Source organism: Oncorhynchus mykiss, chromosome 8, assembly GCF_013265735.2.
Source record: "Oncorhynchus mykiss isolate Arlee chromosome 8, USDA_OmykA_1.1, whole genome shotgun sequence".
Lineage (NCBI taxonomy): Eukaryota > Metazoa > Chordata > Actinopteri > Salmoniformes > Salmonidae > Oncorhynchus > Oncorhynchus mykiss.
In genome coordinates, this window is record NC_048572.1 from 80,530,615 (window position 1) to 80,548,861 (window position 18,247).

General features: G+C 44.1%; 1 protein-coding gene and 1 long non-coding RNA gene across 2 annotated transcripts in view; both read right to left on the reverse strand.

Annotated features, from left to right (window-relative positions):
* Nucleotides 1–982: 982 nt before the first annotated feature.
* Nucleotides 983–18,247, reverse strand: part of kcnab1b (potassium voltage-gated channel, shaker-related subfamily, beta member 1 b) — an 84,367-nt gene continuing 67,102 nt past the window's right edge. Inside the window, exons 9-14 of the mRNA XM_036986436.1 lie at nt 8,225–8,310; nt 7,778–7,898; nt 7,386–7,480; nt 7,162–7,282; nt 5,831–5,919; nt 983–2,319 (exon numbers count right to left, since the gene is read on the reverse strand). Of these exons, the coding sequence (XP_036842331.1) occupies nt 2,224–2,319; nt 5,831–5,919; nt 7,162–7,282; nt 7,386–7,480; nt 7,778–7,898; nt 8,225–8,310 (608 nt within the window). The 3' untranslated portion in view covers nt 983–2,223. The remainder of the gene's footprint in view (nt 2,320–5,830; nt 5,920–7,161; nt 7,283–7,385; nt 7,481–7,777; nt 7,899–8,224; nt 8,311–18,247) is intronic.
* On the reverse strand, nt 8,842–10,322 carry LOC118965561. Its single transcript, XR_005052969.1, has 2 exons — nt 10,266–10,322; nt 8,842–9,796 (listed from the first exon to the last, which is right to left on the reverse strand). It is a non-coding gene; the product is annotated as an uncharacterized LOC118965561 (long non-coding RNA).

The window sequence follows — 18,247 nt, forward strand, 5'->3', positions numbered from 1 at the left end:
GCTATTTAGCACGCACCACCGCTAACTAGCTAGCTATTTCACATTCGTTACAGCAGCATCATGCTGTGGGGATGTTTTTCATTGGCAGGGACTGTGAAACTGGTCAGAATTGAAGGAATGATGGATAGTGATAAATACAGGGAAATTCTTGAGGGAAACCTGTTTCAGTCTTCCAGAGATTTGAGACTGGGACAGAGGTTCACCTTCCAGCAGGAAAGTGACCCAAAGCATACTGCTAAAGCAACACTCTTGTGGTTTAAGGGGAAACATTTAAATGTCTTGGAATGGCCTAGTCAAAGCCCAGACCTCAATCCAATTGAGAATCTGTGGTATGACTTAAATATTGCTGTACACCAGCGGAACCCATCCAACTTGAAGGAGCTGGAGCAGTTTTGCCTTGAAAAGTGGGCAACAATCCCAGTGGCTAGATGTGCCAAGCTTATACAGACATACCCCAAGAGACTTGCAGCTGTAATTGCTGCAAAAGGTGGCTCTACAAAGTATTGACTTTGGGGGGGTGAATCGTTTTGCACCCCCAAGTTCTGTTTTTAATTTCTTGTTTGTTTCACAATAAAAATGATTTTGCATCTTCAAAGTGGTAGACATGTTGTGTAAATCAAATGATACAAACAAAAATCCCCCAAAAATCTATTTTAATTCCAGATTGTAAGGCAACAAAATAGGGAAAATGCCATGGGGTTGAATACTTTTGCAAGCCACTGTACTTGGTTTTCAAATAGAGGAATCTAGAAATCTTTTTGTTTTCACGTTCTGCTGATAAAAGCTACATAATGAAATTGGTAGGCTACATCCACAACTTTAGAGGGACAGTTTTCCAACGATGTCATCAATTCTATTCTGACTCTTCATTTCACAAATGTTTGTTTCTTCGTATTGGAACCTGGTCTATGCCTTACTTTTTAAAACTACATATTTTTAATACTTCTAGATATGAGGTGTTTCTGCACAGAGAATACAATCGTTCACACTGGATATTTATATACAGTATGTACAAATTAACAACAACAACTACATCAATTAAGGAGTCTTTACTGAACTCTCAACCTCTAACATAATCTCATTATACCATTTTACATTTGAACAGACATTGTATTCAGTTTTATCCCAGGTGCAATGACAAAGGGTAGAATATACATCATATACATCAGTTTAACTTGGATGAAATGAAAATATATCGGCATGTGCAATGAGGGCACTAGATATAGCATCCGGTAATACTGCTTACACCAACGGTAGACCTATGTACATGCCTGCAATATCTGTTAGCAGAAGAGTATGCATTGTTAGAGAGAAATGGGGAGATACTATGAAAGTACTGTCATAATAATACTGTGTTCTTCTGCATTTATTGACAAAAATATATATAATCAGTTAACAGTCATTACACATGTCGTTTTGAAATATTCAATGCAACACAACCCTGTTGGTATTTTAACATCACAATGGGGGGGAAAAAGTTTAAAAACCACAAGATGTCAGCATGTATCGAAACAGTTCATTATCACTACAACAATGCAGGGTTAGGAAAGCACTTAGGTTGTAGGATAGGAGGGGCTCAGCCAGCACTGACCGTCATGGACAGATCATTTGTCCATGTCCATCACTTTGAGGACAGGAACACAGTCCTCTGTCCAAGAGTTTGTCCTCATGAATGTCCCGTTTAGCCTACAAAGGCTTCTACACAGAATGCGGGACAGCTGGGTGTACCATAAGGGATTTGCACATCAGATTCAGTGGAGGCTGGTGAGGGGAGAACGGCTCATAGTAACGGCTGGAATGGAGTAAATGGAATGGTATCAAAAACATGGTTTTCATGTGTTTGATACACTTCTATTCTATCCATTACAGTCTATTTCAGCCATTATTATGAGCCGTCCTCACCTCAGCAGCCTCAACTGATTCAGGTGATCTTAGTCTGACTTGATTGCTATCTTGATAACGGCTGGGTAGTTCGTCAGGTTTGAGCTGCACTGAACTGGAGTGGATGAGCTGTGTGGCATGCATGCTTTGTCAAGCAGAGCTCTCAGTTAACGACACTGACTACTGGTTGATCTTTATTCGGGCGTGGCAGGACGAGGAACTGCGTAGAACTCACACACACACACACACACGCACACAAACAGGGTTGGGCACACAATGACTGGAGGTGCCACTGATGAGAGCTGGTCCAGATTAGTCACAGTTCTGAAGAATGGCTCCATCCTAATGTGCTTGTTGGAAGTCCTTCTTCCTGTGGGGTTGGTTTCCCAAGACGTGGTCAATCTCTGTGGCAATGCCTGCTGTCATCTTTGGAATGACCTAGAATACATGAAGAAGAGAAACAATACCATTGATTCAGTCAGTTGTTATGTTGGTAGTAGTAGTTAGTTAGTAACTACACCACAATAGGCATCCATAATTGTAAATAAACAGTGTAGGCATAGACTAGAGAAGGGGAGCTGTATGAGTGCTGAGAAATCGTTGTCAGTGTCCCAAATTGATGCCTAAACCTTGCACCCTTAGCCTCGCCAGCCAGCCTGATCTGTGGACAATCTATCATGGTCCAAACACACCAAGACAGTTGTGAAGACTATCATTAAATGTGAAGACTGTTCATTTATCAAATCAATTCTCTGTCATTTAATTACGTGATTAAACTAATCGTGTAACTTTAATTAACTAGGAAGCCGGGGCACCACGAGAAAATGTTGTGTTTATTTCACGAATATAACTCTTCAGATATTTTCCCTCACTTATTAATGTATTATGACCTCATCAGGCATATTCTGAATGTAGCGAACCCTTGGATATCTGCACGAACCCCAACACAGATCACGAATCAGCGATATACAAATTGGCTTAATTATTTATTTACTAACTAACTTAATCAATCACAGAATTACATAAACACACACACACACAGGTCATACATTGGTTACTGACATGATATAAATGTCCCTAGTGGGCTGATATAATGGCTTAGTAGACAAAGGAAAGGGGGTGGGGACAGTTCGAGAGCGGGAAACAGTTGATAACTACACTTATGAAATGCTAATACTTTTAACATGAACAGCCCCTCATTCGAAAATAAATAGCAGTTTACATATTTACAGCTGTATGCCTTTGTTGTCCCTCTCTGATCACCGGTCTGTCTGCTGGATAGTCAGACGACAGAAAGCCTCTGGTTTGTCCACCAGAGATCAAAGTCTGTTGTAGTTGTTATAATGGGTACTTCAGAGTACCATTCAGAAATGTTCTTAAATCGGATACATTTAACAGACTAAAGTATTTAAACAGCTGCAGCCTGAATAATTGGTTTAAAGTTTGTAGATTTCTTCACCATTTCAGCATGGGAATGACCTCCACGTTCTCTCGTCTTGTGCTTTGGTAGAGTTGTAGTTTGAACCACTTCACACGCCAGCTTCACCTAGCATGTTTTGGTCTATAGAGTGATAGCCATTCCAACAGGGGGACATCGGTCCCGGCCTTATCGACAATTGCAAGATCAGGGAGGCTCACGAGGCTACTGCATCTAAGATGATTTGATAGGTACTGTATAAGACATATGGTGTAACTTCCACCTAGCTTATCAGTGAGCAAGTGGAGCTACTACCATATTGCGTACACCTGTCAAAAATCCTCTCAGATCTCCACACGTAGTACATAGGGCACAGGCACAGGAGGCTGCTGAGGGGAGGACGGCTCATAATAATGTTTGCAATGGAAAAAAATGGAATGGCATCAAACACCTGGAAACCACTAAGTTAAGTATCTTCAGACTAAACACCTCCCTCTGAAACTGGATCCTGGACTTCCTGATGGCTGCCCCCAGGTGGTAAGGGTAGGCAACAACATGTCTGCCACGCTGATCCTAAAAACTGGGGCCCCTCAGGGGTGTGTACTTAGTCCACACCTGTACTCCCTGTTCACCCACGACTGCGTGGCCAAACACGACTCCAACACCATCATTAAGTTTGCAGACGACACAACAATCACCGACAACGATGAGACTGTAGGGAGGAGGTCAGAGAACTGGAAGTGTGGTGCCAGAACAACAACCTCTCCCTCAATGTGAGTAAGACAAAGGAGCTGATCATGGACTACAGGAAAAGGCGGGCCAAACAGGCCCCCCATTAACATCAACGGGGGCTGATAGTGGAGTGGGTAGAGAGTTTCAAGTTCCTTGGTGTCCACATCACCAACGATCTATCATGGTCCAAATACACCAAGACAGTTGTGAAGAGGGCACGACAAAACCTTTCCCCCCTCAGGAGACTGAAAAGATTTGGCATGGGTCCCCAGATCCTCAAAAGGTTCTACAGCTGCACCATCGAGAGCATCCTGACCAGTTCCATCACAGCCTGGTATGGCAACTACTCTGTATCTGACCGTAAGGCGCTACAGAGGGTTGTGCGTACGGCCCAGTATATCACTGGGGCCAAGCTTACTGCCATCCATGACCTATATAATAGGCGGTGTCAGAGGAAAGCCCATAAAATTGTCAGAGACTCCAGTCACCCAAGTCATAGACTGCCATAAGACTGCTGAACAATTAATCAAATGGCCACTGAACTATTACATTGACCCCCCCCCCCCCCCTCCATTTGTTTTGTACACTGCTGCTACTCACTGTTTATTATCTATGCATAGTCACTTCACCCCTACCTACATGTACAAATTACCTCTAACATGTACCCCCGCACACTGACTCGGTACCGGTACCCCCTGTATATAGCCTCCACACTGACTCGATACCGGTACCCCTGTATATAGCCTCCACACTGATTCGGTACCGGTAACCCCTGTATATAACCTCCACACTGACTCGGTACCGGTATCCCTGTATATAGCCTCCACACTGACTCGGTACCGGTAACCCCTGTATATAACCTCCACACTGACTCGGTACCGGTACCCCCTGTATATAACCTCCACACTGACTCAGTACCGGTACCCCCTGTATATAACCTCCACACTGACTCAGTACCGGTACCCCCTGTATATAACCTCCACACTGACTCAGTACCGGTACCCTCTGTATATAACCTCCACACTGACTCAGTACCGGTACCCCCTGTATATAGCCTCCACACTGACTCGGTACCGGTAACCCCTGTATATAACCTCCACACTGACTCGGTACCGGTATCCCTGTATATAGCCTCCACACTGACTCGGTACCGGTAACCCCTGTATATAACCTCCACACTGACTCGGTACCGGTACCCCCTGTATATAACCTCCACACTGACTCAGTACCGGTACCCCCTGTATATAACCTCCACACTGACTCAGTACCGGTACCCCCTGTATATAACCTCCACACTGACTCAGTACCGGTACCCCCTGTATATAACCTCCACACTGACTCAGTACCGGTACCCCCTGTATATAACCTCCACACTGACTCGGTACCGGTAGCCCCTGTATATAACCTCGTTATTGTTGTTTTATTGTGTTACTTTTTATTATTTTTTACTTTAGTTTATTTGGTAAATATTTTCTTAACTCTTCTTGAACTGCACTGTTGGTTAAGGCCTTGTAAGCAAGAATTTCACGGTAAGGTCTACACTTGTTGTATTCGGCGCATGTGACAAATAAAGTTTGATTTTATTTGATTTGTTTGATGTTTTTGTTATCATTCCACCTATTCCGCTGCAGCCATTAACATGAGCCCATTCTCCCCAATTAAGCTGCCACCAACCTCCTGTGGGCATAGAGTCTCAGGGTCGATTTTGCATTGGGCCTAAAACAGCTTAAAATGTATTCTTCAAGGTAGTCCTTCTTCCCTTAATGAAAAAAAGTAAACTATATGAGAGAAGCTCCTTACCTCCATGGCCCTCAGATTCTCTGCAAGCTGGATGGGGTTGGATGTTCCTAGCAGCACTGAGCTCACTCCTTCATTTCTCAGACACCAGGCTGCAGACAGAGAGAAGGGGAGGTAACAGGGTTGAGTTCATCAGGGCATGCAACAGAAAACATTTTGCAATGGAAAAATAAAATGTACGTTTGTTATTGGACAAGTCCCTTATGGAGGTAGTCCCTCCATTACTCATAAAGGGTTGTCTTCCACATCCAGCATTGTTATTTGTCTATTTTTTGGGGTACCTTTGTTTTACCAGGTTAGTCTCATTGAGATGAACAATCTCTTAAAATACCTGGCCAAAATAGCAGCACACAAAGTTGCAGACACATTTATAACATAAAACACAAAGCACTACAGTTTAAAAAATAGACAGTTACACATTGAACAGCAGGATGGTTTGGGAAAGTGTGGTGCAACTAGGGTTCAAAACATTGACAGCCCCACCATTTCATTTGGCATCATAGTGTGTAACCCTTCTTTAAAATAAATTATAGGGACGAGCTCCTGTAATTTCAGCACCCTTTGAAGCTCGTTCCATGCGTGTGATTGGGCTCCCGAGTGGCGCAGTGGTCTAAGGCACTGCATATCAGTGCTAGAGGTATTGCTACAGACCCTGGTTTGATTCCAGGCTGTATCACAACTGGCCATGATTGGGAGTCACATTGGGCGGTGCACAATTGGTCCAGCATTGTTTGGCTGGGGTAGGCCGTCATTGTAAATAAGAATTTGATCCTAACTCACTTGCTCAGTTAAATATAATAAAAAAATGAAGTAAGGGGCAGAGAACTGGAAAGCTTTTTTCTCTACGGGCCTTAGGCACAATCAAGTGAATGCAGGGCCTTAGGCACAATCAAGTGAACGCAGGGCCTTAGGCACAATCAAGTGAACGCAGGGCCTTAGGCACAATCAAGTGAACGCAGGCGATAGTTTTAATTTGTCTGCTGGACAATGTAGTTACACAAGTTAAATGGGAGCCGTCTCAATATGGCCTTCTGAATAAAACCTACCAATGATTTAATCTCCGAAGAGCTAAGGAAGACACTCTCATGTCAAGGTTACAGTGATGTGTGAGGGCTTTGGTACACAGGTTCCAGCATATGTAATGATGCCACAGGGACATGCATGTACAATATATCACCAAAATCAATTACAGGCACGAAAGTAGTGGAAACAAGCAACTTTCTCGCTTGGAAAAAAAACAGGACTTGTTACTAAAATAAAAACGCTATTTGAGCCTAAGCTTTGTGAAAACCATCCACTTTGTCTTTTCAGCATTTGTGTTACTGATATCTTACCGATAGCTAATTGTGGCAGAGTGCAGCCCAGCTTTTCAGAGATGGTTGTGAGCTCCTTCAGCTTGGCCTGTTGTTTCCTCCCTTCTTCACTCACTATCTTATCCTTTAACCAGGCGTACGGCTGGAAGAGAGGAAGAAGACCAGTCTTAGACACCACCTGAGGAACAAGCTGACATTCATAAATCCCCTCAGATGTTGTTGGGACAAGCAGATACGAGCAGTACCTTCATGGAGGCCCTGGAGCATTCTGGGATGCCATTCTCATACTTCCCAGTGATGATTCCACAGGCTAGAGGTGACCAGGAGACCACACCCACACCTGCAATGGCACATGGGAGTTAGGTCACATGACAGGCAGGGTAATCATCAGATTATCATGGTACCGAAGGACAAAAGTATCAAGAGTTTACCTTTTGCAGTTTGGAATATTGACTCAGCTCGACATCAGACCACTTTTGACAAACTTTGAATTTTGGGGTGAACTACTACTGCACAGTCTGTTACCAGTCTGATCCTGGTTGTGCATTTCAAGGCCGTTTATAGGACACTTGAATGCAGTCCCAAAGTGTGACAAATCTAAAAAGTTTGTGTGAGATGGTGTTACTATTACACCTGCCTATCTTATGGTAGAGCTCAGGTAGCTGTGTCTCCACCTTGTCCCTCTGGAAGAAGTGGTACTCAGCCTGCTCACACACCGGAGGGATCAGGTTAAACTGCCGCGCAACCGAGTACGCTTCCTGAAAAAAAATTGAGAGAAGGGAAGAGGGGCAGAACCAAGGTGAGAACAATGCTGACTCTGTTCACCTTTTCATGTTAATGTCAGACCCAACTTCCATATCTTCAAAAGCATTGATATTCCAAGACAGCACCTGAACTTTTCAGACTTCATTCTCCTTTTCAACCACTATAATGTCTGTTTACTCTCTAATGTCAGACTCCAAAAGCATTTATATCCCAAGCAAGCTACAGTGAATTATGTGGACACATCGTGCAGGTCTACACACTGCTGAAGAGAATATGAAGTTGACGTATTAGGAAGTTGTGAGAGAATTTGCCTACTTACCATAATCTCCATGGCAGACCATCGTGATGTCCCCCAGTACATGGACATGCCATTGTTGATCAAATGGGTCATCGCCCTCACAATCTCTGCAGAGACAAAAACATTAAAAACCTGCTAGCTACGGGAGGGTTACGGGAGGGATACAGGTTGGGATTTGGGAGGGACAGAGGGGGTGTAGGTGTAGGTTGCTGTTTCCCACATTCTGGAAGAAGGGAGTCAAGAGAGTTCTAAAGAAACTTTCCACAACCTTAAAATACAACCTTATGTGATTGGTCCATTCATCTGTACATTCCACAACCTTAAAATACAACCTTATATGATTGGTCCATTCATCTGTACATGGAAGGTTGTGTTTTGAGTGGAACGTCCCTTCTCACCGATGAAACCTGATATGATGAAGATACTCTAACTTGTAGGAGTAGTTCTGAGACATTAGAGGGCGCCTCAAGCTCCTTCTTCTACAACCTCAGAAAGATCACTTCTCATGAGCTAGAATCCTTCATTGGTGAAACTGAAACTGACATGTCAGTTTGGGATATTAGAACAACAAAGAAGCTACCGCAAATAACAAACCCATTTATATTTAATTATTATATATATTTTTTTATTTAACTAGGAACTAGGAAAGTCAGTTAAGAACAAATTCTTATTTAAAATGACAGCCCACCCCCGCAGGCCAAACCCTAACTGGGACGACACTGGACCAATTGTGCGCCGCCCTATGGGACTCCCAATCACGGCCGGTTGTGATACAACCTGGAATCAAACCAGGGTCTGTAGTGATGCCTCTAGGACTGAGATGCGGTGCCATAGATCGCTGCACCACTTTAGTCATCTTTTTTCTTTCTCACAGACATTCCGAATGAAGGGACCATTTCAATTTCATCTGCATGTCTGTATTTCCGCAGAGCTCCAATACCACAGCTGAGTACATCAATTAATCCATTCAGTTCAGTCTCATTGAATAATGATCGCCAAACAACCTCTCAAAAGGCTCGAGTCAGAAGCCATCAGAAAGCAAGTCTGCTGCTAAAGGGGCGAGTTAAAACAAACTATACAAACAAAAGGGAACCGGTGAAAGGATTCGTACCAAGAAACCCACAATATATCCTCCATCCTTCCATGGCCAGTGCAGGGGAAGATTTCATATGAGATAATGTTTGCTGAGGTAATATTAATCCAAACGCCGCAGTGCCAGACTGAAAAGACCCAGTCAGCAGAGAGAGAGAGAGAGAGAGAGAGAGAGAGAACAGATGATGGAGCAGAAGTCTCTCGTAGTGGACCTTTGTCGGTTCTGTTTGTGCCTCAGGGTATAGAGTGGTACTGCAGGGTCATGGTGATGTGGAGATACACCAGAAAGCTGATATTTATTAATGGGAGTAAGTAATGCAAGGATACAAGGTGTCTAACCAAGAGAGACCGGAATCTCTGGAACATGTGATTCAATACCATGTACTTAATATGTCCCGCAAGGGGCAATTATGCTTGGCAAGCAGTGCAATTTGGTAGCTATACTATAACGTACATCTCTCTCTTTCTTTCTCTTTTAATCCACCCTCTGCCCTTCTCTACCTCTCTCCTTCTTTCTCTTTTAATCCACCCTCTGCCCTTCTCTACCTCTCTCCTTTTATCTGTCTCTCTTTCTTTCTCTTTTAATCCACCCTCTGCCCTTCTCTACCTCTCTCCTTCTTTCTCTTTTAATCCACCCTCTGCCCTTCTCTACCTCTCTCCTTTTATCTGTCTCTCTTTCTTTCTCTTTTAATCTACCCTCTGCCCTTCTCTACCTCTCTCCTTCTTTCTCTTTTAATCTACCCTCTGCCCTTCTCTACCTCTCTCCTTTTATCTGTCTCTCTTTCTTTCTCTTTTAATCTACCCTCTGCCCTTCTCTACCTCTCTCCTTCTTTCTCTTTTAATCTACCCTCTGCCCTTCTCTACCTCTCTCCTTCTTTCTCTTTTAATCTACCCTCTGCCCTTCTCTACCTCTCTCCTTTTATCTGTCTCTCTTTCGTTCTCTTTTAATCCACCCTCTGCCCTTCTCTACCTCTCTCCTTTTATCTGTCTCTCTTTCTTTCTCTTTTAATCTACCCTCTGCCCTTCTCTACCTCTCTCCTTCTTTCTCTTTTAATCCACCCTCTGCCCTTCTCTACCTCTCTCCTTCTTTCTCTTTTAATCCACCCTCTGCCCTTCTCTACCTCTCTCCTTCTTTCTCTTTTAATCTACCCTCTGCCCTTCTCTACCTTTCTCCTTCTTTCTCTTTTAATCTACCCTCTGCCCTTCTCTACCTTTCTCCTTCTTTCTCTTTTAATCCACCCTCTGCCCTTCTCTACCTCTCTCCTTCTTTCTCTTTTAATCTACCCTCTGCCCTTCTCTACCTCTCTCCTTCTTTCTCTTTTAATCTACCCTCTGCCCTTCTCTACCTTTCTCCTTCTTTCTCTTTTAATCCACCCTCTGCCCTTCTCTACCTCTCTCCTTCTTTCTCTTTTAATCCACCCTCTGCCCTTCTCTACCTTTCTCCTTCTTTCTCTTTTACTCCACCCTCTGCCCTTCTCTACCTCTCTCCTTCTTTCTCTTTTAATCCACCCTCTGCCCTTCTCTACCTCTCTCCTTTTATCTGTCTTTCTTTCTTTCTCTAACCAAAACAAGAATACATTGGCATGACGATAACACAGTACAACCCAACAGGCCTATATCGAAGAAAAGGAAATCACACAGAGAGTTTAGATGATAAAATTATACCCTTACAGACCTGTAGTCTAATCAACAAATTCTATTGCAACAGGATGCTGAAGGATAAAATGTAAAACAGGGAGATTAATGAAGTTGAAAGCGAGATGAACCTAGATCAGAGTGGGATAAAAAAAAAGATTGATTCCCTTTCATGAGCAGCTCATTCTGCGAGCCTACATACAGCAGAGAGAGCCAGAGTGTGTGGGTGAAACAGGTGGGAGGTGGAGAGGAGAACATGTCAGGCGTGAACAACAATACATTTGTTCTGAGAGGGAAAGAGAGAGAGGGGGAGGAAAACAGAGAAATAGAAAAAGACTGAAAGAGATGGAGAGATTGCTGGGGGCGTGTGTTGGTCATCAAATTCTATGAATTCTTAGCCAATGGTTCACCTGAGCTTCCAAGGTAATGGTAGATTACCAATGCCTATACCCATAGCAACTGAGTAGCCTGATGTACACTCACAAAACAACACTTCATATGCCCTCTTTCACAACAGTGCCCTTTTCAGTGGCCTGCCCTAAGGCTCAAAAGTTCCAGCAAGTCATTACTTTCCAACCCCACCCTGGCTGGGGTATATCTCATGTTAACGGATTGCTTGCTGTGTACACTGTGGGCAGAGGGCAGACAAATATTGGTATTTAGCAAAAACAGAAGGATGAGTGGGTTTGAGGTGTGTGTATTTAATTTGTTTGTTTGTCTCTGTGTGTGAATCTATGTGTGTTTGAGCATGTGTGTGTGTTTGCGTGTGTGTGTTTGCCTGTGCCTGTATGTGTCAGTTTGTTTGCTTGTTTGCTGTCTAACACACCACTGATAAACACTGTGCTGTGTTTATGTCACGTTGTATAATGATTGGAAACAGGCGCAAGAATACGAAAAGAGTTTTTTTTATGACACTACCCAAAATAGCGTACGCCATGAACATGACGGGGACGAAGCTCCAAAACAAACACACACATATATATATATATATATATACACACACACACATATATATATATATATATGTAACCCAAACAAAGAGCAAGATCTAAACCTCTAATAAATACACAGGACGAGACCCGCAACAACAATACACGGGACGGGACGAGACCCGTTACAACAACACACGGGACGAGACCCGTAACAACAATACACGGGACGAGACCCGTTACAACAATACACGGGACGAGACCCGTAACAACAATACACGGGACGAGACCCGTTACAACAATACACGGGACGAGACCCGTAACAACAATACACGGGACGAGACCCGTTATAACAATACACGGGACGAGACCCGTTACAACAATACACGGGACGAGACCCGCAACAACAATACACGGGACGAGACCCGTTACAACAATACACGGGACGAGACCCGTTACAACAATACACGGGACGAGACCCGTAATAACAACACACGGGATGAGACCCGTAACAACAATACACGGGACGAGACCCGTTACAACAATACACGGGACGAGACCCGTAATAACAACACACGGGATGAGACCCGTAACAACAATACACGGGACGAGATCCGTTACAACAATACACGGGACGAGACCCGTTACAACAACACACGGGACGAGACCCGTTACAACAATACACGGGACGAGACCCGTTACAACAATACACGGGACGAGACCCGTAACAACAATACACGGGACGAGACCCGTTACAACAATACACGGGACGAGACCCGTAGCAACAAGTACACACTAACACGGTAACACACAAGGCGATAGAACAGAGCACAGGTACTCACAAGACCAATGGACATGGAACAATAATCAACAAGGACCATGGAGAACAGAGGGCACATATCTACACATACTAATCAGGGGGAATGGGAACCAGGTGTGCGTAATGAGAGAAGACAGTCCGGGGTTGGTGGTAATGATCCAGTTCAGTGACGCCTAGAAGGGAATGAGCAGCAGTACCGGGGGAATCTGTGACAGTTTAAGCCTTATCCTTCCACGCAGGTGTTTGTGAACAGAGCGAGACGCCTGTCCTTGAGATTCCTACTGCAGTAAGCCATCACAATAAAGCTGGGATGAGACAGGGACTGAGGCATCTATCCTGCCTGGCAGCTTCTGTGGCTTATAGGAGGACAAACCAAGGACAGACACCTCACTCCAGGCACTTGTGGACACATTTGTCTCTCTTTCTTTCTCTTGGAACCCACCCACTACCCTTCTTTCTATCTCAACCTCTCTCCCTCTCATCTCTCTCTCTGAATGACTCCACCCTCTACCTTTCTTTCTATCTCAAACTCTCTCCCTCTCATCTCTCTCTCTGAATGACTCCACCCTCTACCCTTCTTTCTACCTCTTTCTATATATCTCAACCTCTCTCCCTCTCATCTCTCTCTGAATGACTCCACCCTCTACCCTTCTTTCTACCTTTCTTTCTATCTCAACCTCTTTCCCTCTCACCTCTCTCTCTGAATGACTCCACCCTCTACCTTTCTTTCTATCTCAACCTCTCTCCCCCTCACCTCTCTCTCTGAATGACTCCACCCTCTACCCTTCTTTCTACCTTTCTTTCTATCTCAACCTCTTTCCCTCTCACCTCTCTCTCTGAATGACTCCACCCTCTACCTTTCTTTCTATCTCAACCTCTCTCCCCCTCACCTCTCTCTCTGAATGACTCCACCCTCTACCCTTCTTTCTATCTCAACCTCTCTCCCTCTCATCTCTCTCTCTGAATGACTCCACCCTCTACCTTTCTTTCTATCTCAACCTCTCTCCCCCTCACCTCTCTCTCTGAATGACTAAGCCAGGGCAGACAGATACAGGAATATAGATACAGAGGCTCCATACACAGTGTTGTGAATTCATTGGATCTGTTTAGAGGACTGAAAATATGGTTTTATTTGTGCTGCTGAGGGAGGGACGGAGGGAGGGATGGATGGATAAAAACCCTGTTTATGCTTCTTTTGATGAGTCAACCTGTCTGCCTGTCAACCTGTTAACCTATCTGCCTGTCAACCTATCTGCCTGTCAGCCTGTCTGAAAGTCAGCCTGTCTGACTGTCTGTTCATCTTTATCTGTTTGTGTTTCCATTTGTGGCCCTGTTAATGTTGTGTTAATACTGTCTTAAACTCATAGGTGCACGAAGAGAGATCCGTGGAAACACATATAGTTGATCTCTTACTAGACTACCAGTTCCATAGTGATACATACTACAGGAGTAGCGTACTGTGCAGGAGGCTGTTGCTATCCTCATGATGAAGGCTGTGATGCTGAAACACACTGGTTTTTAGCATTTTCTATTGGTCTTCCAACAGTAGCTGAACATTTCTCCCACGTCTGATCTATCACTGCAGACTTCTTTGTCCAGGCCAGTTCTTCATCATTCGCAATGTATCACTCGGACCATGCTATTGGCAGTGTCCGAGGGGTTTGTGGCAGGTTTGGTATTAATGACGTGTGTTTCCCTTTGACCCCGCTCTGCCTACTGTAGATGTATATATATCTATATATATGTAGATGTATATATGTAGATGTACAGTGGGGCAAAAAAGTATTTAGTCAGCCACCAATTGTGCAAGTTCTCCCACTTAAAAAGATGAGAGAGGCCTGTAATTTTCATCATAGGTACACTTCAACTATGACAGACAAAATGAGAAAAAATTCCAGAAAATCACATTGTAGGATTTTTAATGAATTTATTTGCAAATTGTGGTGGAAAATAAGTATTGTATATCTGTATATATATGTGTATATATATGTAGATGTATATGTATATATATGTAGATGTATATGTATATATATGTGTATATATATGTAGATGTATATGTATATATATGTGTATATATATGTAGATGTATATGTATATATATGTGTATATATATGTAGATGTATATGTATATATATGTGTATATATATGTAGATGTATATGTATATATATGTGTATATATATGTAGATGTATATGTTATATGGAAGAGAAGAATAGAAGAGTGAAAGAAAGGAGGAAAGGAGGAGAGAATGATAGTAACAAAAATATACTTTTTACGAATGACCTCACTTAGCCAACCCCCAGGGGGACGTGAGTAGTCACACACGCGCGCACGCACGCACGCACGCACGCACGCACGCACGCACGCACGCACACACACACATGCACGCACACACACTGGCACAGACATATAAATACAATAACAATTAGAAAATAAATAGATTCACTGAAAATAAATCAGCACATTCCCCCCTGAATAATATCACCCATGGGGATTTCATTAGGCACACAGAAATCTCTCACAATCTCATGTAATTATTCGCTGCTAACAACAACTCGAGCCTCCTGTACCATATATAGAACGAAGCTCTTGACGTTTAAAGCTCAGAAGAACCCCCACTAATATTGACCAATCTACAGGAATTAAAAGGAATTAAGAGTCATTTCATGTGTTGGGAGGGGAGGCCAGTGTGTAGATAGTGGGTTAACCTGTTTCATGTGTTGGGAGGGGAGGCCAGTGTGTAGATAGTGGGTTAACCTGTTTCATGTGTTGGGAGGGGAGGCCAGTGTGTAGATAGTGGGTTAACCTGTTTCATGTGTTGGGAGGGGAGGGGAGGCCAGTGTGTAGATAGTGGGTTAACCTGTTTCATGTGTTGGGAGGGGAGGCCAGTGTGTAGATAGTGGGTTAACCTGTTTCATGTGTTGGGAGGGGAGGGGAGGCCAGTGTGTAGATAGTGGGTTAACCTGTTTCATGTGATTTACAGTAATCCTGTGGATTTTATGGGGAATCACCTTGTCTTGCTTCAACAGCTGATTAAGGAGACAGACCTTCTATATGATGATTGATGACAGCAATTTACTTTAATGTAGTGATGAATATCACATGATGTACAACCATGATACATGTAGTGATTCAGTCACTGTGTTAGTATTGAAAGGCAGTGATAATCTAGTGATTCAGTCACTGTGTTAGTATTGAAAGGCAGTGATAGTCTAGTGATTCAGTCACTGTGTTAGTATTGAAAGGCAGTGATAATCTAGTGATTCAGTCACTGTGTTAGTATTGAAAGGCAGTGATAGTCTAGTGATTCAGTCACTGTGTTAGTATTGAAAGGCAGTGATAATCTAGTGATTCAGTCACTGTGTTAGTATTGAAAGGCAGTGATAATCTAGTGATTCAGTCACTGTGTTAGTATTGAAAGGCAGTGATAATCTAGTGATTCAGTCACTGTGTTAGTTCTGGAAGGCAGTGATAATCTAGTGATTCAGTCACTGTGTTAGTATTGAAAGGCAGTGATAATCTAGTGATTCAGTCACTGTGTTAGTATTGAAAGGCAGTGATAATCTAGTGATTCAGTCACTGTGTTAGTATTGAAAGGCAGTGATAATCTAGTGATTCAGTCACTGTGTTAGTTCTGGAAGGCAGTGATAATCTAGTGATTCAGTCACTGTGTTAGTATTGAAAGGCAGTGATAATCTAGTGATTCAGTCACTGTGTTAGTATTGAAAGGCAGTGATAATCTAGTGATTCAGTCACTGTGTTAGTTCTGGAAGACAGTGATAATCTAGTGATTCAGTCACTGTGTTAGTATTGAAAGGCAGTGATAATCTAGTGATTCAGTCACTGTGTTAGTATTGAAAGGCAGTGATAATCTAGTGATTCAGTCACTGTGTTAGTATTGAAAGGCAGTGATAATCTAGTGATTCAGTCACTGTGTTAGTTCTGGAAGGCAGTGATAATCTAGTGATTCAGTCACTGTGTTAGTATTGAAAGGCAGTGATAATCTAGTGATTCAGTCACTGTGTTAGTATTGAAAGGCAGTGATAGTCTAGTGATTCAGTCACTGTGTTAGTATTGAAAGGCAGTGATAATCTAGTGATTCAGTCACTGTGTTAGTTCTGAAAGGCAGTGATAATCTAGTGATTCAGTCACTGTGTTAGTATTGAAAGGCAGTGATAATCTAGTGATTCAGTCACTGTGTTAGTATTGAAAGGCAGTGATAATCTAGTGATTCAGTCACTGTGTTAGTTCTGGAAGGCAGTGATAATCTAGTGATTCAGTCACTGTGTTAGTATTGAAAGGCAGTGATAATCTAGTGATTCAGTCACTGTGTTAGTATTGAAAGGCAGTGATAATATGGCCTATGGTATCACAGCTGGGGGTGTGTGCGAGAGAAAATATGTGTGGGCGTCTGTCTGTCTTTCCGTCTGTCCTCTCACCGCCCTGCTCACCTATCCTTCCATGTCTGTCTCTCAATCAGCCAATCTATGAGTATTGTATCTGGTATGGTGTGGGTACAGCTGATGAGACAGCATTGTCTGGTGTTGGCTGTAGGGCAAAGACAGTCTAGCAATCTTTTTTAGAACATTTCTGCCGTAGGGCCCGTCTCACAATCATCAGCAACTCTGGGTGACAGGCTCATGCTGTGTACTGTAAGTATGACAGATTGGTCTGGCCCCCTGGTGGCTTGTTTGGGGCGGAGGGAGAGAGAAGGATCAGAGCATAGACAGAACAGTAGGTTCACTCCAAGAAAGAGAAGGGGGTTATAGAGAGATGTAGTCAATGTGGAATCCCTAGCTAGTTAACTGTGTGATCCACTCGGACAGACAGACATGGAGTGTGTGTACATGCCTGTGTTTGTTTGCTTGTGCATGTGAATGTCTGTGTGTGCAAGCAAAACAAAATGAGTGTCAAAGTAAACCAACCACAATACCATCCCCCACTCCATCCCTGCCAGTCTCAGCCCCCACTCCATCCCTGCCAGTCTCAGCCCCCACTCCCATCCCTGCCAGTCTCAGCCCCCACTCCATCCCCGCCAGTCTCAGCCCCCACTCCCTCCCCGCCAGTCTCAGCCCCCACTCCCATCCCAGCCAGTCTCAGCCCCCACTCCATCCCCGCCAGTCTCAGCCCCCACTCCCATCCCTGCCAGTCTCAGCCCCCACTCCATCCCCGCCAGTCTCAGCCCCCACTCCATCCCCGCCAGTCTCAGCCACCACTCCATCCCTGCCAGTCTCAGCCCCCACTCCATCCCTGCCAGTCTCAGCCCCCACTTCCATCCCTGCCAGTCTCAGCCCCCACTCCATCCCTGCCAGTCTCAGCCCCCACTCCATCCCTGCCAGTCTCAGCCCCCACTCCATCCCCGCCAGTCTCAGCCACCACTCCATCCTTGCCAGTCTCAGCCCCCACTCCATCCCTGCCAGTCTCAGCCCCCACTCCATCCCTGCCAGTCTCAGCCACCACTCCATCTCTGCCAGTCTCAGCCCCCACTCCATCCCTGCCAGTCTCAGCCACCACTCCATCTCTGCCAGTCTCAGCCCCCACTCCATCCCTGCCAGTCTCAGCCCCCACT